The 25,921-nt window shown below is 33.8% G+C and overlaps 1 protein-coding gene across 2 annotated transcripts in view; it reads right to left on the minus strand.

The window, feature by feature from the left end:
• Positions 1-16,748, minus strand: part of LOC118189107 (sodium- and chloride-dependent taurine transporter-like) — a 256,046-nt gene extending 239,298 nt beyond the window's left edge. Inside the window, exon 1 of one of the 2 annotated variants that reach the window (XM_035359655.2) lies at positions 16,475-16,746. In XM_035359655.2, coding sequence (XP_035215546.1) covers positions 16,475-16,670 — 196 coding nt within the window. In that variant the 5' untranslated portion in view covers positions 16,671-16,746. Of the gene's footprint in view, positions 1-16,474 lie in introns of both variants that reach the window. The other variant, XM_035359656.2, reaches the window with a different exon arrangement.
• Between the last annotated feature and the right edge of the window lie 9,173 nt (positions 16,749-25,921).

A 25,921-nucleotide genomic window follows, 5' to 3' on the forward strand; every position in this document is an offset into this window, starting at 1 on the left:
GAGTTCGTCAGTTAATAAAAAGCAGGGAGGTAATTATTACATAAGACGATTATCAGATTGAAGGGGACGGAAGTGTAAATACATTTTTATTTCGAAATTTTTTTCGCATGATTAGGTACTTATCGTATATTTATTTTTTAAATTAAAATCAAGTAACACCAAACAAGATAACTGTTGATGCAATCTATTTGCAAAATATACATGCGCATTAAATATTACCAAAGATAGCGAAAGAACTGTCATACATGATGAAAAAAATGTAAATATTTTTCTTTTCAATGCCAAGCTGATATTTTTTAATTCCGCAGCAATAAGAAATATATGCAACCAAGTAACATTTTCACCCGGCCATTCCTGATATTTTCAATACATAGAGCAGGGGTAATTAACCTTTTCATACCTACTGCCCACTTCGTTGGTAGTAAAATTTCCTTAGCGCCTGCCGGTTTGGCAGTAACTTAGTTTAGCATAAAATGCAAAGTAATGTTTTGAGTAGGAGCTTAGTAAAAAAATATTTAGCTAAATTTATCCATTCATTTATTATTTTCTTGTATTTTTATAAGAGACAAAGTTTATGGCCTGCGTAGCTAGCTGGAATATCGGTTCCAGCGAAACTGTTTTAGCTATGAAACCTTCTGTGGGAGAAGAAGTTAGTTTCTCATCGAAATTTCTCGTAACCTCAACGCTTTGTTAAAGATGTGATAATCCCATTATGCGCGCAACAGTCACTGAACAACACTTAAGAGAAATGGCAAAGCCTTATTAATATATGGAAACACCAGAGAGCTGCGTCCAGGAGAACGGACTTCCATCATCGGATGGACCTAAAGCCTTATCGGTTAACTATCCCTGATATATAGGGTGCAGCAGAAACAACTCCCCGATTTAGAAACTAAGAAATTGAAGCAAATAACATACAAAAGTTTTCTTTTTTTGCCTGTTTTTATTTTAAGCAAAACATCACTCAATAGGCGGTTTCCATTGTTTATGTACTGCTTGAGCCTTTCTCGATAGTTGTCCAAATCTTTGAGGATCATTTAGAGCGTAACGGCAGCAACTTCCTGTTGCATCGTCCTCCCTCAAAGTTCTTAAACGCTGGACACCCAACAGGTACTTTTTTTTTCTTTTTTGTCAGGAATAGAGTTCTGTCGACCAAGCGCGAAACAAATGCAAAGCAAGCGGCGTTGCTGTCGGCAACCTAGCTATTGTGATTAAACTACCCTCCAAAACCGCGATTTCTGACTAGTTATCTATTCTGAAACCGCACGTAAGTAGCTATTCAAAAGTAACATCCCTATCAAAGAGTATTTTCTGCCGCACCTTTGACTATCATCGTAATCAAACTAGAAACACATGTTCAAAAGTATATCAAGAAAATTTACAAGGCATATCACGAAGCTCAATAAATTCACAAAACTAAATATTTCGTCATCTGGAGTCGTATGTTAATACAAACCTTGAGATAACTGAATACAGTTAAACTTTTCTAAAATGATCATACACGTTCCAAATGATTTTAGTTTTCTGTGTAAGTGATTGCTTTAACCTTTCGCACTCGAAAGACGACTCTCGGTTACCACTTGGTTTGATGGGGTATCACCGCTATATTTGAAGCGATAATTCCAGCGGTAATGATGTTTAGGTTTGGTCTGGGCAATATAGCTTCATAAGTGTATTCAACAATATATGCATATAAAACAGTTGCCAACCTTTAATCTTAAATACATATTTGTTAGATATATCTGTATACATATAAGCGGCTAAAGCGTGTGTCGCCGATAGTTTATTGTTGCCACTCGGAAAAATAAGCGCGGAAATTAACGTTTTCGCAGTTTTTAATTAATATCCCGGCAGATTAAAGCCGTACGAAGATGAGAACGTTATCGATGGATTCGGAGAATTTTTTGGAATCCGAGGATACGCGTCTCCAATTTCAACTCGGCGCCGTTCCGTAGATATTCGAGAAAAAAGAATTTTGCACGTAGCCAAATCCCTGTCATAGGGAAAATCCAAGAAAGAAAGTGGAAAATGTAGGGAAAACGTTCTGGAAAATTAGTTTTTAATTAATATCCCGGCTAATTAAAGTCCCAAGAAAACGCGAATGGTCAAAATGGTGTGTCACGGAGCCACGGATCTGCGGAATCGGTGTGCTTCGCTAAGCGCAGGAGCCAGCCGTTTTGGAGATGATGTTACTTCACCCCATATATATGTAAGATAAAAATGTATGAATCAGAATTATAATATAACTATAAACATTAATTCTTCCTAAAAATCTTTGTAATTCTTTGATATTGTTAGAGGGTTGCAATTTCTTAATAACCTCTATATTTGCATTACTGGGCTGGTATTTACCTGCTTGAATTTCATATCCTAGAAAATTTATTTTTCCTTTAGCAAAATTACATTTAGATTGCTTTAATTTTATATTCTCTTTCTCACATATATCAAATATTATTTTAAGATGATTTAAATGTTCATCAAAATTTGGAGAGAATACTATTATAATATCATCAAAATAATTTAAAGCAAATTGAATCTGATATTTGTTTAAAATTTGTCTAAGAGCTTGTTGGAAAACAGCTGGGGAATTTTTCCAACCAAAAGGTAATCTAGTAAACTCATACAGTCCAAAATTTGTAGTGAATGCCAATTTTTCAGTATCCTTTTCATTTAATTTTATATGCCAATAGCCTGATGCCAAATCCAATGTAGAAAAGATTTTTGCATTTTTTAATTGATCTAATACAGCATCAATTCTAGGAATAGGTTCAGCATCAGTTTTAGTAATTTGGTTAAGCTTCCTGAAATCAATACACAATCTGCTTCTGGACTGCTCGTCTCGCTTATAAGCTAAAGTTACAGGAGCAGCATAAGGACTATAAGAAGGTTTAATAATTCCAGCTTCTAACAATTCATCTATTTGTTTTTTAATTTCACTATTATCTTTAGGAGATGCTCTATATGGTCTATAGGCTATTGGTAATTCAGAAGTTAATATAACTCTGGGAGGTTCAACCCTTATACAACCAACATCATATTTACTTTTTGCAAATATATGGTTATAATCATCAACAATTTCTGTAATTTACTATCAGAATTTTTACTATTTTCAAAATAATTACCACAATTTTTAGAACTAAGATCATTTTTACATACAAAATTTTCGCTATTATCAAAATATTTACTAGATTGTTCAGCACTGATATCATTTTTACATATATAATTATTTTGGAAAAACTTGTCTACTTTAACATTTTTACTTACCTGTTTTCCAAGCTGATGCACTTCATAATTATGAAAATTCAATTGTAATTTAAATAATGAAACACATGGTGATGAAAGCAATAAATAATTCAAATTTGAATCTACTACATAAAATATCACATTATTTTCTATTTTACCTACTTTACACTTTACTTTGATTATTTTCTCTATATGAACTTGACTAGATATTGAAAATATTTTATCATGAGATTTCAATGAAATTTCTCTAAATTATCACCAATTTTGTTAAAATATTTTAACGGTAAAACGTTAATTTGCGATCCCGTATCAATAATACTGGGAATTTTTTCCTGTCCAATTTGGACATTCACTTTAAAGTAATATCATTTTTTAACTTCTCTTTTAGGAACCGTGTTATAATTAATAGCAGGTAATTGTGGATATCGAATTGGCCGATACGCATACTGTAGAGGTCGGTATTGCACTTGTTGATAATTAAAAGGTCTCACACTACGAAAACTTTGATAAGGAGTGGCTTGCACTGGTCTGGGATAATAGCACCTCGGAACAGTTTGCCTTGGAGAAACAAATTGATAATTATTATTTCCTAGACCATCCAACGGCATCTGAACTGGAAACAGTTTCCTAGCAAGAGTAATCCAGTCTTTCGGTGTGTCTATGTTTTGCACTGTTAACAGCATTCTTTGAGACTCAGGAAGTCCTTCCGTAAGTGCTTCCACCATTGTGTAATCTGTTAGTTTCAAGCTGGCTCCTAATTTCAACTTATTACGAAAATAAACATCAATATTATTAAATTTCTCGTATTTTAAAGACACAAAATCACTAAAAGTAACAGATTCCGATGTTGTGAAGTATGTCTCGAAAATAGCCTTTATGTTGTCCCAGTCTTTATCTAAACAATCACGTAAATAGAGGGCTAAAGCCTCTCCTCTAATACACTCTGAGAAAACAAATTTCTTTTCCTTTTCTGGAATGCTCTTTGCGGCACATTTCTCTTCAAACAATAGAAGATATTTGTCTATTGGAAAATTTGTACTTGTGCCATAAAAAATAGGGAATTGGAATTTCATTGTATCCACAATAGCTACGGATTCTTTATCAGTTGACATTTTTGCCGTTTTAGAGCGTGTTAACATTCCAATCACAAAATCTTGAATTTAAGAGTTCGCATACACATCAATTTGAACACTAAAATCAATAACTTTAGAAGCACTTGATAAAACGCATAACTTTGGAGACGAGGGAAAGTACTTAAGAATCGCCGGAAAAGAAGCACAAGCATCAGACGATCACACACTGTCCTTGACCCACTGTTGAATTTAGAAGCGCGTTATAAATAAATCCAGGAGCTTTTTTCCCACGTAGAGGATAAATCCTACCGGCTAATTAATAACTGTAATGTTTTCAGTTATTCCAGTCTTTTTTCCTTTGCTTTTATTATGACAAATAAGCCGGTAGCATAGTTTCCTGCAGCCTGAAACCTCAATGGAAAATTTAATTCAGCTCTTCAAATTATCGTTTTGTGATAAATCCAAGATAATGTGAAAGAAGTGAATCATCAAATGTGTTTTTTCAGTGTTTAAAAAATAACAGATCATTCTTCTGCTGTCGTGTTTTGCAAGTGCTTCAAAAAAATAATCACGCGTAGTGTTTACAGATTGAAAGTAATCTCTCGATAAATTGAGAAGTTCGAATGCCTAGTGAAAAGGATCAGTGAATTACCGTTTAGGAATTCAGCATTACAGCGGGTTCAAGGTCGATCCGAGTTAGTGTTTGCAAGTATGTGCCACAGAAAATTATTTGCACTTCCGCTTTTTCAACAGTTCAAAAATTATTACATTCGTGTGAATCTAGCTCAGGAACTAAATTATTTAATGTGCTGCGGATTCTGTAGTTTTCATTTCAACTTTGGTTAAAATTTCTGCAATTTGTTTTGAGAAAATCTGAAATTCTTGTTCATTAATTTTTCTAATTTTTCATAATTATGTGTGAGAAAATTAAGTAATTAATTTTAAGCTATTTAAATTATTCATAGGGAAGGATATTAAGATAAGTTTTTATGTTTTTGAAATTTTGTTGAGAATTTTGAATACGAATTTTATAATTATTCTAAAAATAAAGATGTTAAAAAATAAATGAAATTAGTACAGATAAGTAATATGAAATTATGGTAAATGCATATTAAAATTTATGGGTTATTGTGTGTTAACTATAGTATGATGAGGGTGTACTGGTTCCTTCAACAGAGGCCTGTAATTACCTCTGTACAGTTGTTCCTTTTACGCTCTTCATGCAAGATAATGTTGGAGGCTCTCATTTTACGAATGCATGTAAATTTTTTATATTATTATTATAATTATATTTTTTTTATTATGGAATGTATTAGTGCAGTTCTCAAAGGCCAGTTACCTTAATGCAAGGAACGGAGGCCTTTTCATGTAACTGCCTAGGCACCCTGGGCCACCAGTGCATAGAACACACAGGTTAGCTCAAGAGGACAGCCCTATTGATGGATATGTTTGTTTAGAAGTATTGCGAGGCTTCCACTTTGGTAAAATCAGGAATTGTAAATGAAAGATGATAACGGTGAAACCATAATTTCTGAAGCTGACTCCTATTATTATATGGTATTAAAATATAATTTATCAATATGAAAATTAATATAAATATTTATGTGCATTACATTTAATTATAAGTAATGATTATGTAAAAGTTTATTTTGTGATATTCTGCGATAACAAGAACCTTCCCTGAAGAATTATGATTATGTGAACTCTCAAACAAAAAGACTTTTGGACCGAAATGCTGAAAAATTCAATAGGACTCTAAAAATTAAAAATTTATTAAAAAAAAATTTATATTTATAAATTATACTTTACAGGACAAAAATTTTATGATTTTTTTTTTTTTTTTTTTTTTTTAACATTTGCTAGTGCTTTAACTCTTTCTCTTTAAAAAGGCTTCTCTGTCGCTACGCCTTTTTCTTTTTGAAGGGGGGGAATATATGTAAGATAAAAATGTATGAATCAGAATTATAATGTAACTATAAACATTAATTCTTCCTCTCTATTCTGAAATCGTAATAACTTATCTGCATTGCGTCATTCAAATTAATCATGCGATCTTACGTAACCGTTAATACCAGATGCCTCTTGACGATCAATCCCCGAATTGTAAACCAAAACTTTTCTCTTCGCGTGCTTCCATCTTTCATAACTACGCACTTCAGCTTTTGCTCTCTACCGTGCTAAGATGTAATTTCGCTGGCTTGCTTTCTATCCCTACAATATCAAAAATGTAAATCTTCTGTGGAAAGGCACGATTAGGGTGCCAAGTGATTGTGGCCACAAATATCAACTGGAAATAAAAATGGAATTAAAACTGCCTCGACTGCCAAGTTCTTTAAATACTACGCAATCAAAATTCTTCTTCAATATGGATCTAATCACGCATCTACAGTGTTCTGCTCCTGTCTTTTCCTTTCCTTGTGCTTTTAATATTACATATATATATATATGCGGCTTAAGTGTTTGTTTGTCGCCGATAGTTTATTGGTTGCTTGCGTAACTGTCCTAGCCAATGGGGTGAAGTTGCCACGGCACAGGGTAGCAGTTTCAATTAAGACGTAGACAACTTCCTGTAAAACTTGCCTTTGCTTATGACCATCAATAAGACTCAGGGCCAAACGCTTAAGCGTGTTGACATTTTTTTAACCTGAGCCTGCATCTGGACACGGTCAGCTTTATGTTGCCTGTTAGAGTTCCTGAAAGAACGAACGTAAAATTAAAAATAATTGATGGTCCTTTGCAAGGGGAGCTTAAAAATGATGCAAAGATCTACACAAGAAATGTACAAAGAGATCTGTGACATGTGAAATAACATTTCATTATTTAAATCACCTTTATTGATTGAGCTAGCGGTGGCTCTTAAGAAATGTATCGCCAGTGGTTTCCTTCATTGCACTCTACTTTAAGCAATTGAGCAAGAAGAAGGGGGAAACCCCGTGGGGCAGTAAGTAAAGGGGTACCTCGCCGCCTGCCCTGGGTAATTCAGTTTAAATTAGCAGACACCTTTGCACAAATCATTTTAATTTCAATTTATAATATCCAGAACAGCGGTCATTTCGTATGACCGCCAGGCTTTTTAGTTAATATATATGCGTCTTCAACGTTAGTTTGAACTCGACAGTCGTGGCAACAGGAATATTGTTTTCAAAGTTATGGAGCCCAATAAGCATGGAATATGACGAAGGAATCAGTTTAAGTGAAGATGAGTTCGATTTTTTTATTGGTGAAGAAAGAAATTACGTCTGTGTATAGACTATTTGACGACAGAGAAGAAAAAAGCAGTGATGAAGATGGGATGAAGTAAGAGGTACAAGAAAATGAAAAAGCAGGGTAATAGAAGGTGAATGTGAAAGATGAAAGAAATAGTGATTCCGCTGAAGAGACAGAAAATCCTAAATGGATAACACGACAGAATCTGAAGAAATACCGAAAGGAATACCATTTGTGTCTGGCCAAACAGCTACAGGATAGTATCTTCTGACATAAAAGAACCATTAAATTTCTGTGAAATCACTTTAAGTTAGCTGTAAAAAATTCGCCAAATATGCGGAAAATCGTCTCGAGCTACTGATACGTCCGAGCGAAAAAGGACTCGAGTGCAAAGGATTAATACCTGTGCTTATTTCTTTTCTCAGGAATCCTGGTGCCTTTCAGCGGCAGTCGTCAAGAATGTTCGTGTGCTATATAGCGGGGTATGAGACGCGAGAATTTCATGAAGCATTGTATCAGTTTGCAGAAAGCGTTACTGTGCTGCGTTCAGTTGAGTTTGGAAGAGAACGAAAATGACTCGAGATTTCAGATTTTCAAAGCGGCAGAAAGTGATAGCGAGAACAAGGTAAGAAAAATGTGACGGCAGTAGTAAGTTCCGATGAAGATGATAGCAATAACAACAAACAAATCCCCAAACGGGAGTAAATTTATACGATTCACTTCAGTGCGTAATTATTATTGCTAAACTTCGCTTAAAGCGCGTAATTATGCACGTACAGCAAAGCAAAAATCAGAATAAATCGATATTATTATAGACATTTTACTCACTTTAATATTGAAAGAAATGAACTCAAAAATAGTGCTTAAGAAAAAGACGAATTTGTCAAACCTCAGATGAAACAGAGAAATGAATTCCTTTCAGCACCACAAGATTGCTCCATCTGAATAGAGCAGAAATTTAGGTAGTTATAAACATTTACTTTACCAATATAAAAATTAATCGAGATTTTTTTTAGCCAATTTGGTTAAGGATTCATCATGAAAATCGCCTTCTAAATAAATTTCCCTTAAATAAATGGAATCTTTTATAAGTTAGATATGTTCATTCCTAATAAATTAATTTTCCGTTTGTTTAAACATGCAATAAACTAATCAGGATTTGATACGTACTGATTAAAAACATACGCAATGAATGTTCGTGGCTTTTGACATGTTTTGTGCTCTTTTCAAGTTTTATCCTCACTTAGTCTATAATTAGGTTTTACTGTACAATTCGGCACTGTCTAACAGCTTTCCGACTTTATAATATACCCATTTAAATGTAACTTATGTTTGAGAAAGTAAAGAAGAAATTATTAAAATTTGTATAGCTAGGATGGGAGAAAGGGTTTCTCCACACTTTATAAAAAATTCACCATTTAATGATTTATTTTTTATTTAAAATTTATAAGAGATAAGAAAAGAATGAAAAAAAAAGAAAACCCATTTCAATGCCTCTCCCTTATCACAATAATTTAAAACTAATATCAAACGTCTAATTCCTGACACACATTCCATTACTTGCAAAGAAATTACCAGGAAGAGATAAGCTCTGATATATATATAATAATTTCAAAAAATTTATACTTTACCGAAAAATAAAGAATCCAAATTAAATAACATTTATATACATGAAATGCTCACGTATGTCTGAACTATTATTAGTCTATCGGTAAGTTAAAAGGTAATTCGTATATAGTCTGTATAAAATGATCTGTATATACTATTGTATCTGTATATCACATTATTGTTTATAGGTCTTAAGTAGATATTTCATACTGGTAGAACACTCAGAGGTTTTACTAACAGAACTTAGCTAGTAATTAGATCACATATCGGGAAGCTGCGAAAACTCCACGTAACCAACGCAAGCGACCACTGTTAAACAAACCTAGAAATAAATAGCCTGCACTTTCTCTCGGACTTTGGATGAGTTTCCATAATTTTGCTTATTTGTTTGTATGTAAGTATTATCACAACTAGTTTAGTAGAAGTCGGAAAATTTTCCGAATGCGTCACACTTTGACAACCATGCGCATAAAGATTCTTCAAGTAACTATACTCGTAAAAACCCTTCAGTCACATACGCTGCCATTTTCGTATGCGTTCTTTTTGTTGTAAGTCAAATTCTGTTTTTATAGACAAATCGTGATTTTTTTTTTTTTTTGGCAACTGTTGCTAGCAACAGTTTAGTAATACTTTTTTTAAAAAAATCTCGAAAATCGTCAACTTGACACCCAATTAGTACCTTTCATCTGTAAAAGACCGCCAGATTGCGCCAAAGTGGTTGTGTTGATAAGCAATTGTTTAACTGAGTACGTCATATCTCATAAAGGCCTGAGAGGGGTGCCTTCGAAAACGGCTTCGTAAGAGAAACTGGTTGATATTTACGTGACACATTCGGAAAAGCTACGAAATCAGCCATCCTGCCAGCAGATTCACCAGGATTCAAACTCAGGTTGAATTACCAGTATTTAGCAGCCTCATTGCTCATAAAGTTTAGGCTAAAATTTTATGTTTTTAATTCAAGAAATAATATTTAACCTTTTACTGCTCTAATCTGATTAATATGAAGGACTAAAACATCCCCTTTCTATTGCTCTCAACCACATTATTAATTAGGTGAAACAAAAGACGTTACACACTTAAATAAGGCTAAATTCGTCTTTACGTCATCGGTTAAAGTTCTTGATGTTTTAAATCATATTACAGAAACTAAAAACTAACACGAGCTAAAAGCATATATTTTCTTTTAAAAACTTAACACTATTAGAGTCTTGTAAAATACTCAATTCTATGACGTTTCTGATGAAAATCATGATTCTTAACGGGAGGGAGTATGAACATCCAATGAACGGAAAATACTTAGCTGCCAAATTTAATTAAATACGTTTAAACGTAATGCACAACAGTCAGCAGAATTCAAACTTAGATGAGATTAAACCTTAAACTGCCATTAATTTTAAAAGAGTTTCTAAATAATCTAACCAAGGTTACTCTTTAAAGAAGGCATATTTATTACTATTTTATTGGCTTAATCTTGAGTTTTGTTGCTATTTTGTTTGTATTTCACAATACGTTCCTTGAAAGAAAACTGCCAGATTATTTCAGAATCACGCAGAGCTCTTCCAATATATTGTAAATTTAAGATAAAATTTGCCTAGTTTTAAAATTCGATCAACTTCAAGTTTAGAAATTAGGTACTTTCACATTATCGCATCCACCATGAAAGTCGGCGAAGATCTCGTCTAAGTTGCGCTTATTATTCCTATCGAATTCTGAAGGAACTAACGTCTATTTAATAAACAATCGAATCAGTTTTCGAGCCGCTTCGTTTTTTCGCTCTAAAAGGTTTTCCCTGAATTCTAGAAATTTGTTACGGCCCCCAATTTTATCGAAGATCTGTTTATAATGTTATGAGTACAAACTACCCGTATGAGTAAAATTATACTTTTTCTGACGGTAGGATTCAACAACTTTGAAAAAAATGCACTGCTTGCTTTTCTGTAGAAGGCGGGGATCAAATTTCAAACATTTTTTTTTTCTTCCAAAATGCAAGGAAACATGTAGCAAAAAGAGTTAACTTATATACTTTTTCATAAAAAGCAAAAGGTGGCTTATCGAGAATAAATCGCGTTACGTCAGACGAAAGCGCAGATGTCGTGCTTATCCAGAACTAGCACAAAATTGAGCTGGCTGGCGAAAGTTTCATAGTCGTCGGGATAATATGTACCATGAATAATATTAGAAACATAATTTTTCCCTTCCTTCTATTACTCAAAAGATTAGAACTTTTCATTTTTATTTGGAAATGTTGATTGTAATTTCAATCAATAATACTACCTAAAAATTGTAATCGCATCTCACGAATAAATACATTGTTAAATATCATTCTTCAGAGGCTGTCTAAAATGTTTTAAGACTGCATCTATTGCTCTTTCCCAATATTAGATGTGGCAGTTCTGTACTAAATTTTGTGATGGTTATATATTCAACGTGTCTGAACATACATTTGGATAGCTATAGCCTTCAGCGTTTTATTACATTGAGTGGAAGTACTAACACATCCTGTCATTGCAAATGAGAAAGACCACTATGATTGAATTCTACGTTGAGCTTGAGAAGATTTATACCTAAGCACTTTGAAATCGTACAACACTCAGCCGTGCTTCATCATTTCAATTGTGGACAAGATGGTAGCATGCAAGTGATCGACAAAGCTCGTTCTGGCAGGTTATCAACTCACTGTCAAAACTTCGCCATTTATGTCACTATAAAGTGACTGTTACGCAAATATCTTGAAAACCATTTGCGCTGAGACATGAGTGGGAAAAGACAGGATTTACTTTTGGAACTGATAATTAATTGCCCAGTAAATAGCCCAGTCATAAATAAATAAGCTCAGTCACATAGTGCTGCTGTGGCACTGGCAACGCTGCCTAAAATACATCCTAACTTACTAAAGCATACTGCATATAGCCTAGACTCAGCGTTATGATGTTCCTTGGCGTTTTCAGCATTGAAAAGGCAATTTTGTGGGAAGAAGTTCTCTTCAGGTAATGGAAAGCCGCAGTTCTAAACAGAATGCCATAAAACAGTTTTATTTCATGATTTTATATCGTTAGTATAACATGAAAAGGCCGGACGTAAAGGTCTTAAACTTGAAAAAGAAAAACAGTAAACTTCGTAGAATCATCCGATTCAGAATAAGTCTTTAAAATTTTCATTCAGCCTATGCATTAATATGCATGGGTAAATTAGAAGAATCTGTGTTTGATCGCCCTCGAGGTCGACAGAATTTTTTTCTTTAAAATCTATGTTAATCTGAAGTTGCCTTGGCCTTAATAACAGAACAGTACCGTTGCTTTTTTGTTCAGTTCTAAATCGATTATTAATCATTAAAATCTAAATGAACATAAAAGGGACATAACACTGGAAGCTCATGTAATATTTATTTAATTTTTATTTTAATTATAATTAATTTTATAATTTTTTCATTTAATTACTTTTTACAGAAAATTCAGTAGGTTTCCTGAACTATTCTTTTCTTCACAACATTTTAATCGTCGAAAAGGTAAACCACTGAAGACTGATAATGCATCTCCCAAGTTCTCTTACCAGGGCAAGGGCTGGCTGGCTGGCTGCATGGGGTTTTTCCCATGAGTAGCGTTAATACAAACCAATTTCTCTTCCATGGTTCTTTGAAAGGCATAAGTGTTTACGTTTAACAAAACTGCTTTCCAAGGATTTATACCTATCTTAAGTAAAATTTCATTGCTTTTGGGGGATACCAAAAAGAAAACAAACAAAACAAGAAAGGCGAAAGGGGTAAAGGAAAGAAATTACAAATTTTTAAAAACTTATGCGACACTTTTTCTGTTGCTTTTTAAATACCTTCCAAAGCTAAAAAATAAACCATCTATCTGATACTATACCATTTTATATCACTAAGCGATACAATCCCCAAAGAACTTTCACTATTCGCCAAATCATCGGGTAAGAGAAACATATTTCGATTATCGCGATTATTGTATCTTTAGTTAGATCTTTTTAAAATTCTTTTGCTTCCGTCCTTTAATTTAGAAAATCAATATGTTGGCAACATTTCTTACGATTTGCTAATAACAGAATTTCTGAATTTAAATTCCGATTAAAAGTTAAATAGTAACAATTTTAAAAACTCAAAAAAAATAATAATAATAATAATAATAATAACCTCAATGTATTTTTTATGTTCTTATTACATTAGAATGTCAAGATATCGTTCATCACTATCGTAATCGCCTCGCTCTTGAGTGACATTTGCGACATATGTCTTTATACCAGTTACACATTTTTTACTTACTTCTGGAAATTCAGATGTCTTAAGATTTTTAACCTTCTCTGAATCTCCTCTCTGGTCTTGGCGTTCGTTTCCCGAGATCAGTATTTCTGACTATACTCGTACAACTGATCAAGATTATTTTGTTTCTTTTACTGCAAACAACAAGATTGAGACTATCTCTTCGATAACGACAATACTAATTAAAATTATTAGACTTTCATGAAATGGTCATGAAAAGTGCATTAGCGTCAATTTGTATTAGTACAGAATACATCCAAATTCTCAAGAGCTTACAGAACATATTGGACTCTATTGACTATTGCTACTATATATATGAAACATAGATATAACGCTTCACGGAAGAAAAATATGCCAATGTAAAACTGAGGCAGGAGATCTCAGTTTGGCGTAGGTTTTAAATAAAACGTCAATTCGCTCACTAACTCGACAGAGATTTGTCTGAATTTGCAAAGTCAAAAATGTATGATACCTAAAGTGTTTTTTTTTTTTTTTTTTTTTTTTTTTTTGTGTGTGTGTGTGTGTGTGTGTGTGTGTGTGTGGTTGTTTTTTTGGAAGATTTTAAATAAATATTGCAGCTCAATTTCACAAAACCAAAATAAAAAGGTCAAAGAATTGCCAAACTCGGTGTCCACGTACACTCCGATCTATTTTCACTTAAAAAAACATCAGAGAATTGCACAAACTCGGCACTGTGCACTGCCCTGACTTTGTCCATGTTCACATCGATCTATTTCCACTTCGGGGGAAAAAAAAAACAATCAGGAAAATGATGACGTCATATAAGGTTCCAATAAAGTTACGGTAACCCTAAGGAGACGGCAATGGAAGCTAAAAATTATCATGGTCACCAGAAATGGGGTTTTATCGGCAAAATTGAACAAAAATTTGCCATCAATCGAAGGGTTCAACACTAGAGTGCAGAATCGCCCACTGCTTGGCGCGTTTTTAAGAATTGCATATACTCGGTGTCCATGTACACATCGACCTATTTTCACTTAAAAAAAACATCCGATAATTGCACAAAATGGCATTGCGCACTCCCTTGACTTTATCCATGTACACATTGACCTATTTTCACTTAAAAAGTCAAAGAAAATTGACAAAAATCCAATTCTTATTCTTACTCTTGTAAAAAGCGCCAAACAAACGCCAATCAAATAAGTGAGCGATTCTGCACTTTAGCCCGAATTTTCTAATCAAACTGAGAAAACGATAGATTTTTAGAACAAGATTTTAAAAATGGTATTGCGGCACATTTGGCCGGCACTAGTTATGGAAACTGCTGTTCAACATTTCCAATTAGCCGCGTTAATAACTTCTACTAAAAATGTTATTCTTTTCCTTCCTTTATAGAAAAAATTATTTGATGATTTGGATCCTAACCAAGCGCAAATCGGGAGTGCCTATGCGACACATCACATAGCGAACACAGGGTACGGCCTAATTACTGTTCAGGGGTTCAGTTCGCTGAGTATGGTTAATCCATAATAGTGGCCATCAAATTTATAGAATTAAGTACAATTAAAAGGTAATATTCCTTTTAGCTTAAAATATCATTTTATGATTGTCTCTTTTCCCGATCTGTTCAACAAATAGCTTTATAAAATAAATTGAAAAAAATATTAAATATTTCTTTTGAGTTTGTAAGGGAAAAAGAGATCCAAGAACATAAATGTTATCAATACGTATTTTTTCATACAGAATTATTTAAAGACAGTTGAAATTACACCATATCTTAATTTTAAAAACGCGAATGACTTACAGAATCACAAACATATGGCTCGCAGTATTTTGTCTGCCAACAACTTTGCAGCTTTATTACTGAATTCCTAGACGATAGATATTCTTTTTAACGTTTTCAGTGTTAGTAAACGTAAAATATTACACTGAAGACTACTTTAATTAAAGTCAGCTCTAATGAATTTGTAGAAGATGGATAACTTGTTCATTTAGTAGTGGCAAATGCTGAAAGGTAATGGAAATCCTGATATTAAGATTTATTCATTTCATCCACATAAGATTAACAACACCGTACAAGTTGCATGCAAAAGACAATAAACTAAATTAATGTACAGAAGTGAGGATTTTAAAATGTCGTTCAAAGGGGGTGGGGGTGATCTAAAGGATCTTTGACTAGACAGTAAAGAGTGTGCAAGAGGTGATTTTTCTGAAATTTGTTCGTTTCCACTGAAACGCATATACAGATCGCGCCAACGTTTTCCACAAGAATTCATTTTACGCGAGTGCAGTTCGGTATTTCAGGTACAAATCCGATATATTTTACATCTGGTTTTTAAACTTAATACCGAAAATAAATTATATGAGTAATAGATTAAACTGATTTAATGTGTTAAACGTATATATCTAAAATATTACTGACAATTTAAAATATTAAGCCAAATATTTCTTTCTAAACGCTGTTATTTGCTTTGATTTTCAAAACATTCAGGTTTACTCTAATAAAGCAGAAAATAATGGTATTTAATCTGAAGCAGTCAATAATGTTCTTTTCTGACACTCTAGAACAGTATTTCTCAACCCAATTTACTCGTAGGATCGGTAAAATATTTCAGTGTTTTATCGCGGACCGGTAAGGTTAGTAATTTGGACTATTGGTATAATCTGTACATATATAAAACTGCGGAACTTACTATTGAAGTACCGGTGAATAGCGTTTGCGGACAGGCGGCTGAAAAACACTGCTCTAGAAGTCAATACTCTTTGACTTTCTTCGGCAACAAATTCAATGTTTCCTTAAACAGTTTATATCATTAATTTTCTTAATATGGGTTCATGCAAAAACTAAAAAAATTCTTGGTCAGTGAATTAATCACAACAAAGTTTTCGCGCGCAAATTTCATCGACATAATAGAGATCATTATCATCTAAATAAGAAATATTATGTTTTCACTCCTGAAATTTTAACCATTTTGAAAAACAAACCACTCGAAATACAAAACTTTGTTTCAATTTAAGGAAATTCTTTGTTCGGCTCAATTTAAACACTGATAATAACATCAATAAAACAATAGTATGGAACACACAGTAACATTCGATTCCCACTTACCTCCCCCATTTTTGTAACATAGGTAGGGGAACCTCCAGACGTTTCCGAGTCCGATGCAGAAACCCACGCAAGATAAAACAAATTCGATCTTGTTACCCCATTTCTCACGTTCTCGATACTTTTGGGGTTCCTTAACTGGGGATCCAGGAGGGCTAGTAGGAATCCTGTTCATCCTTCCGTTGTTTTCCGCCGTCATGGTCGAGCCTCTTCTACAAGAAGATACCTCTACAGCCTTCGTGCGTTGCTCCACGGATTCGATCTGAAAACGAATTAAAAGATCGCTCACGGTTAGAGGAGAACGCGGCAGTGAATCGCTTGTGGCTCCACCCAGCGGCTGCCGGCTGAGCTTCGATGCCGGTTCGGAGGAAAGGGGAGGGGAGGAAACTCGGTCAAGATAGTTGCAGAAAACTCACGGCTAAGGACGTAGTTATGCATTTCGAACGTGAGAGACAAGCGTGATATGAATTTCTGAAGCAAATCTTTATTTTCACGATCAAACGTAAAATAGTAAAAGACAGTTTCGCTAAAAGAAAATTTAAAATGCTATAGCTTTGGCATCAATACGGAGATTGGACTTCTTTGGTTGTCAAACATTCATATATAATTCAATATAAATCGTATTTCTTTATTTTATTTGGAGCCTATATTTATTTATTTTGTCGAAATAGTAAATTTTTAATTTTCTTAAAATTTGTTATACTGTGAAATCTTAGTTTACAAACGCATTTCGCTTCTGAAAACTGTTCGTTACCTGAAATCTTCGTAAACTGAAACTATTTTAAACATAGGAATTAATGTAAAATAGATTAATATATTTCTGGACTACAGATGGTTGCTTATTTAAGTTTTTACAGTAGAATTTTGTGCATAAGCTTCTAATGTAAAATCTATGAAAATATTAGAACGACGATAAAAAAGATAAACACAATAAACAGATAAAATAGTTAGAAACATGATTTAATTTTACTGTACCTGCACGAAGGAGAATCATTGGTATTAAGTAGAAGATACTGAAGAAGGAAAAAGGCAGAGATGTCATTGTTTGGATGGATCACAAAATTTTTGTAGAAATAGCATGTAACTTTTTAGAGATCCTTCATTTTTTTCCTATTCTGTCTCTTTGCGCCTCTCAGTTTTGCTTGAGGTTCGGACGATTTCAATCTCATTAAAAATTTATCAAGAATGATTGCCTTTAACATTTTAAAAGTACATTTAAGCTGAGACATGGAATTATCATTGGAAACTCTTTTGCTGAGGCTTGTTACTTTTATATTAGTATGATATCATTCCATGAAACTCTGCACCTTATCTCACGTTGCCCTAATTTCACAAATCAAAGGATCATCTTCTAAAATTTTTTTTTTTTTTTTTTTTTTTTTTTTTTTTTTTTTTTTGTTCTTCTGAAGCTGTTCCATTTCTTCTGCGCTGAGCTCATTTTTTACGGTCCCCTAATAAATCCTCCACGTCTTCATTGCTAACTTACAGGCCCATGGTCTGACCCTGAGACTCAGTATCACAAACAACAAAGTATCTTTAGTGCCAAAACCTAATATACAAACTGGCTATAGTTTCTTCCAGGCTGAACACATGATCTTGTAAGCTTATTACCAAGCTTTCTGAGTGAGAGTTAACACTGAAGAATATTATAATGATGTTTTTAGAAGTCCTGAGTGTTCATTCAAACACCTCTGAAAATCATATGTTGCCACTTTATATGTTCGCTACTCAAAACAACGTTACTCTCGTTACCTGAGACATTTGTATTCAGGAAATTTGTTGGTGAACTTCTTTGTTCATGAGGAGAGGCATTCGTAAGCCGAATTTTCACTGTATAAGCAAATTATACTTTAAAATTTTCGAAAAGCATAATTTAAAGTTTATTTACTTATCATGTCTTGTTTCATGCGCTGAATGCGGAGAATAACAATGATTGAAGGACTTTTGTCATTTCTTCTTATACATCAGTATGCCTGATTGTCTTCTCATAATATCCTATTTGAGCATTTACAATAGCATAAGTCATAAGTGATTTCTAAAAAAAATGACGTTCGAGTGAAATATGATCTCTGTAGTCATATTTTACAAGAAAAAAAAAAGAACTAAATGTCAGCGTAAGTACTTTTTCAGAAATTTGTCTCCATATTTTCATATCGGTAACACTTCTATTACGTTAAAATGAAAATTCTCAAAAATAAAATTTCTCATTTTTTAACTTTTAAGCAAACTAATAACTTTTCGATAAAAAAAGACAAAGTATCATGAATAATTATTTCAAAGCAGAGACACACATACACACACACACACACACAAAAAAAAAAAAAAAAAAAAAAAAAAAAAAAAAAAAAAAACATTAGTTGCATCACTATCAAACTTCCATAATGTATATTAAACTTTTATAAAATCATGGACATATATTGAATGGCCGAAACATCAGAGTCATTTCCTTAATAATTGTTCTGCGAAACGGCATACATGATCATTACACGGTCTTCTACTACACAGTCATGTTACGTATGACAATTCTATATATCAGAGCTTTCTTTTCGTCAACCACGGAGCTGCCGATCCACTGGGGCGTTAGCATATCGGCCGAAAAGTCCGACTGTTAACTGTGTATAACACTATGCTTAGGATGCACATGCCTGGAAGCCTTTGCGAATACATAAAAACTCAAAGTGTCAAATATAAAGGAAGCGAAAGAACCAGATTGTGGCAAATTATTAACAACTCATGATTGAAAAGATGAATTACAAGAGCAAAAGAAATAAATATCATAAAACAGTTACATAAAATAAATTAGTATGTAGCAATACAATTACATAAATACACAGTGGTGCAGTTGTAATATATTCAGATAATTAAAAGCAGAAAAGTGTGTATAACAAAATACAATTATAAAATAAAACTCTGTGAATAAGACAGAAAAGTGATTACATTTTAAACCTGACATTACGTTAAAAAGAGTGAAGACATTATACAGTCAAAAGTCGTTAATTCGGACACCCATAATCCGGAATGATCTATAATCGGAACCTCAAAGCTACAAACTTTCTGCGCATGCGTCGCATTGACGCATGCGCATAGGTGTTTACACGTGCGCGTAAGATCTTTACGACTGCGAATATGCGTGTGCGCATGCGCATAATAAGTTTAGGCATGCGCGTTTAATGTATAACCGACGGTATAAGCTAAGCTAAAATTATCTAATTCAGTTAATGTTGCAGATTGCGTTGTTCCTTAAAGTTCGAATTGGATCCGGCTTATTATTTTTTGCAGACTGTGAGAGCAATTTTATAAAAAGTAAGCTTGAACTTTCGATTATGTCAAATAGAATTTCCGATATATATTTACTAATATGTAAAGGATTTACAAAGCGAAAGTATTTTTCGAAATCCGAAATCTGTTTATCAATTTCACGCTGCTCTGCGGCGGGGGGGGGACGCCGCGGCGTGCAATGAATTGGAAGTTGATCTGTCAGCACTATCCTTATCTTCAGGGCAGATTTTTTAAATTTTATTTGGCTTATAATTCCTTACTAAATGTAGTATTTCATCTCGATGTACTCCGTCTTTGATATGATTTAAATCAAGTTCCTTGTCATTATAATTCGCTTCCGATAGTGAAGAAAGTGACACAGAGGTTATTGAAAACGAAAAAATTTCGATTGAAATTAGTCGGTATTCTCGACACAGCAGTTATATGACTTGAACAGCGGAACTTTGTAACTAACTGAACAAGAAATTATGTCTGTTTATAGAATTAAAGAGAAAGTATTATCACATAAAACGAAGCAACTTAAACAACTTACATTGAAAGAAATGTTTAATAAAGTAAACAAATAAATATTAAGTTTTTTTTTTTTTTTTTTTTTTGTAAATTTTGATACCCTTTAGATCATAATTGTTCTTTATTTCATAAATTACGGTTTCATATTTTTGATTTTGTAATTTCTGCATGCCATCTTACCAGATTTAAACTGATGATCTATAATCCGGAAAAACCGATAATTCGGAATCGCCGAAGTCCCAACGAGTCCGGATTAACGACTTTTGACTGCACTTATAAAGGCACAAACAGATGAATTAAGTAAGGAACTTGCTGTGATACGATAAACACACAAGAAGTAAATTTAGGAATGTGTGTATACCACATAATTCAGTTTGATAGCAGGGAAAGGTACCCAAAATTTCACAATACAAAATTGCAGCAGTAATCTCACAGATAATGTAGAGTGAATAAATACATGATCAGATAAGATGGCAAATAATTGTACAATACACATGACACTGAAATCTGAAGGACAGAAAGAATAGCATTAAATAATACAAAACAAAATTATATACTTTTCTGTTATCCGAAACGGATTTAGAAATGTATGTATGCATGTACGTTGTATGTATATATGTATGTATGTGTACAAACACACATACATGCATTTCTGAATCCGGTCCCGATAACAGAAAAATACCCAAAACTGTAATACTGGAATCTAACAGATATTACACAGTAAATGAATTGGTCGTCTTATCGGTATAGTGGTTAGTGCTGCTGGAGCTCGGGTGTTTTATGGCATTGGTCTCTAATTCAAATTGCATGCGGGAATGATCTGAAAGCCGCTGGCGGACCACAATTTTTAAACAAAATTTCAAATAACTATCTAAATTTGATCTTAATTTCAAATTTCACTTACTAAATATTTAGTAAAACATACATAAACATTCATAATTACAACATAAAGAAAAACATTCAAATTTATATTGCCAATTTTCTATTTGTAACAAATTTCTTTCGATTACATTTCAAATAAATGTTAAACTTTCGGACTGACATATATTTAAAAAAAAATCCGAATGTTTTGAATTAAGTATTAAATAACCTAATTTTAATATAAACATAAAATAAACAAATTATGAAAATTTAACTGATTTTCAAAGAAAACTTCCCCGGTGGAACAAAACTTGAGAATAAATGACAACAACCTATTCTCTTTCTTTTATGTATTAAATTTTTTATAGGCACACGCAGAAAAATACATTTAATTGCATAAATAATTACACATTTCTCTTTCACTTTTCTCATTTCGCTTAACACTTGATGGCGTTTGGAATTTGATAACTCTCGTAGCCTTGGACAGGAACGTCTTAAACTTCTTGAGGTCCTGTGCCCCTATGCAAAAGTAGGCCCCACCTCCATCCCTTTTACACTCATGTCCATAAATTAAGGATAATGCGAAATCATGCAAAGGAAGAGTTATAAGCAAAACAAATTTGACTTATTTGTAAACCTTATTTATTAAACAAAAGGTAAAGAACAAAAAAAAAAAAAAAAAAAAGATGCTATATGTTTGATATTATTAAAAAAATCAGCGATTTCTTCTCCCTGGAGCAAATTACAAAAAGAACTTATTCACAAAAAACAATATTACATGGTTGGTATGATTGTTAATACATTGTATGTCTCCCAGACGATGCAATACAGTCCGTACAACGCCTAGGCATGCTGAGTATCAAATTATCGATCTAATCTTGGGGGATGTTTGCACGATGAGGACGGGCGTTGTCATCCATAAACACAAATTGTGCGCCCATGGCGCCCCGAAACAAACGTACATACTGTTCCAGAATGACAACCCGATAGATTTGGCTTATCATGGTTCCAATTTGAACATGCAGGTCAGTTCTGCAACCCAGAATAATTTCAATCCAAACGAGCACTACTGCACCACCGTAACGGTGTCGTTCAATGATGTTTTCTTGGTGGTAACGGGTACCTAGAGCTCTCCATATGAAAGTCCAGCGAGAATCAGACTGCAAGCTAAACCTGGACTCGTCGGAAAAAATCACACAAGCCCACTGTCCACAATGCATGCTCGCTACTCCAGGCTAACCGCAGGCGACAATGAGTTGCAGTAAGTGGAACGCATCTGACAGGTCTACGAGCATATAAACCAATCTGCCTTGAGCGTCTGTACACGGTCTGCCTTGAAACTGTCGTACGTGGCTGAAGAGAGCTGACGAGACAGGTCTGAGGCTGTGCTCCGCCTGTTTCTTTTGGCAGTAACTACCAAATACCGGTCCTCATTCGGCGTTGTAACTCTGGGGCGACCTGTGCTGTAACGCCTACTCACATTACCATCATCTTGAAATCGTTGCCAAAGCCTGGAGATGACACTCTGGGCAATTCCAAGTTCGTCTGACACTTCCAGTTGGGTACGCGCACATTCCAGACGGCCGATGATTCTACCACGTAAAAAATCATCCAAATGCGTCCTTTGTGTCATAACTATTCGATTATTGCACTGAAATGCTTATAAAGCGCCTGCGAACAATTTTACTTCTTTGCCTGTATTCCTTATATATCACTCTCTTACACTCTCGTCATTTTGACGTACCATCGGTGTCATCTGGTTACTTCCTGAAATTTTCATATGATTCTTGAAGATGTGTGTAGTGTTTTTACAGGTGATATATTTATTTTAGAGTTCGATTTCCGCGTGACTCCGAATTATCCTTAATTTATGGACATGAGTGTACTTCGTTAAATGTAAGGTTTAATGAAAGCAACCCATAATAAAAGGAAGTTTCATTAGAAAATTCGTTTTATACATTTTAAATTCTCAAAATCATTAATTATCGCTTTAGAAACAACTGTTAATAATACTTCATTTTCAGTACTCATCAAACTTAAATCATTCAAACGAGGTTGAGTCACACGATTTCTCAACTCATTTTTGACCAGTCTGAGTTTTGAAAATGAACGCTCACCACTCACGTTAGTAATCATTATCGACAAGAAAATTCTCCTTACTATTTCAATATTTGGAAAACCTGTGAATAGACTTTCATTATGCATGTATGCGTACAAAGTGTTGATACCAGTCCCAGTCTCCTCATCCAACAACTCTTCTTCATCGTCATCCGCATTTGTAAAATTATACATATATTATGAATATTCCTCTTTCTCCATGTCTTCTCTTTGTTTTTTCTTCAGTTTTTTGCCACCAATAGTTAGATGTGACTTAATATTGACATTCCAAATTCAGTTCCTCTCCATAAACAATTAATCACAAAATTTAGATAGTTTCTCGCATGCTATTTTAATTTCATTTTCATACAAATTACAAATATTTTCAAGAAACCCAAAGATTTCAAATACCTCCTCGTATTTTTACTGACTTTTTGTATGTTGTAAATTAGACATTAGACAGTCGATTATTGGTAAAACGGTTTCTACTTTAAATTACTGGCTGTGGTTGCATTCAAAAGTTACCGTCTGTGCCTTTATCTCCTTCAAGGAAAGTTACCTTGGCTTTTGACTGATAAAAATCAAAACACTCTCTTTTGGTTTTTATAGTAAATATTTTAACAATTTCACTATTTTCGACAAATCCAAATTTTTACTCCAGACGAATAAATTCACTTTGTCAATACAAGTTCAAAATGTCATTACAAACAATAGTTAAAAAAAGTATTTCCCAATTCATTCATTTTTTTTTCAAGTTTTTTGGAGAAAGTAGAGTATCCGCTGCCTGTGATTTATCATTAACCCATACTGGACCACTCTAAAAAATTTCCATCAGAAAAATGTAACACTTTAGAGATATCAATAATATGAGGTAGTAACACATGTAAAATAAAAATTTTCAGATATTGTTTGGATTTTATTAAGTTACAGGCTGTCCTATTAATATGACAACGGTCCAATACACTACTAAATTTTACAAAAATTTTGCTTACTTACTTAAGAGCCAATTAGCAATGAAAATTAGAAAAACAGTCAAAGTCTAATATTGCATAATTTGCAAATATTTGTAGGTTTTCTGCTGCATGTTTTTAACTGTCATCGTCTGTAGCATTCCCCGGGATACCGGTTAATCTCTACAACCGTATGTGATATCATGTCTTCAGCCATCATGTGAAAACATTCAACTGAAGTTTTCCCTGACACTACATTTAGAATATTTTGATGGTCTTGAAAAGAAATACAGCTTGATGAAAGAATGAATTTGGGGTTCATATTTTTCCACTTAGGAGCTTTCACATCAAAATTAGGTTCTTCACAGTTTTTTGATAAAATTTCTATAGTTCCTGCGGTATATTCTACTTTAGATTCGCCATATGGTAATGATATGTTACAGTTTGTGGCAGAATCATCTATCTATTCTTCATCACTAACTGAATAAAGTTCAGGAGGAAATAGTAACCATTTCAAGCTCATTTCTTCATCAGGGAAAGAATTCATATATTCAAGAGCCAATAGAGCTGTTAGAAATTTTCTTGCCATTTTAAAATATTGATCTTTCAAAGACAATTGAAATTTTCACTGAAGTAATAAACAGAGGAGTAACTGATCTACTTTAGAAAAAAAATACTGTGGATTATTTCTCCCAACATAATAAGCGCAGGTGCAGTTCTGTAGAAAAGTTTCATCTGACGTCACAGTTTTGAATGCCCACAGAGGAACCATCAGGATCCAAGGTCAAAAAGAAACTTTCCAGGCTAATTTCTATTTAGAATGTTTATCCATTTTATACAAAATTACACCTGCTACTACTACTGCCAAGGAAACTTTACATAGATGAACCTTCTTTTACTCCGAAAAACATATTTAGGAGGTTACTGTGGTACACTTTTAACCACCTATTTAGGAGGTTCTATTGGACCTGACCACCATTTTTCATTACGTACCAACTTCTCAGCCGCGATTCCTTTAGTAAGCAATTCTGCGGGATTATCGTCAGACGGACAATAGTACCAATCGCTTGGACTCGATCTTTCCTGCATTTCCCCAACCCGGTTGGCAACGAACTGTTTCCGTCTCTTCGCACCTCCCTTTACCCAATGCAACGCAATACAAGAATCACTCCAAAACACTATTCTTCCAATTTTATCCTTAAAACCACTCTTAAGGTAATTTCCCACACTAGCACCTATTACCATGGCCATTAGCTCCAACCGTGGCAGCGTTAGTTTCTTTAACGGTGACACTCCACTCTTCGATATTATGAAAGATACTCTGTAATTCCCATTATTCTCACAATATCTAAAATAAACAACAGTTCCGTAAGCACTTGGTGAAGCATCGCAAAACACATGCACTTCCGATTGCTCATTCTCAGAATCCAAAAAACAATATCTCGAAATAGTAACGTCTATTAATTTTTCAATTTCTTTACACCCCGTTATCAACTTTTGCTGCAAGTCCTCCGGCAATTCTTCTTCCCAATAACAATAACTTTATACGTATCACAAACGGCGCAATCAATTCAATAGGATCAAAGATTCTTGCAGCTGTCTGTAAAACACATCTTTTAGTGCGTCGCAACGTTTTCAACGAATCCACCAAACCCTTCACCTCCAACGACAACTCATCTCTATCAGGTTTCCAATTCAACCCTAAAGACTTTCAGGTGTTGAACTCCCACTATTTCACTGTCACTAAGTCCAT

Source organism: Stegodyphus dumicola, chromosome 8, assembly GCF_044657685.1.
Source record: "Stegodyphus dumicola isolate Sdum_Otavi_A_Nest chromosome 8, ASM4465768v1".
NCBI classification, from domain to species: domain Eukaryota; kingdom Metazoa; phylum Arthropoda; class Arachnida; order Araneae; family Eresidae; genus Stegodyphus; species Stegodyphus dumicola.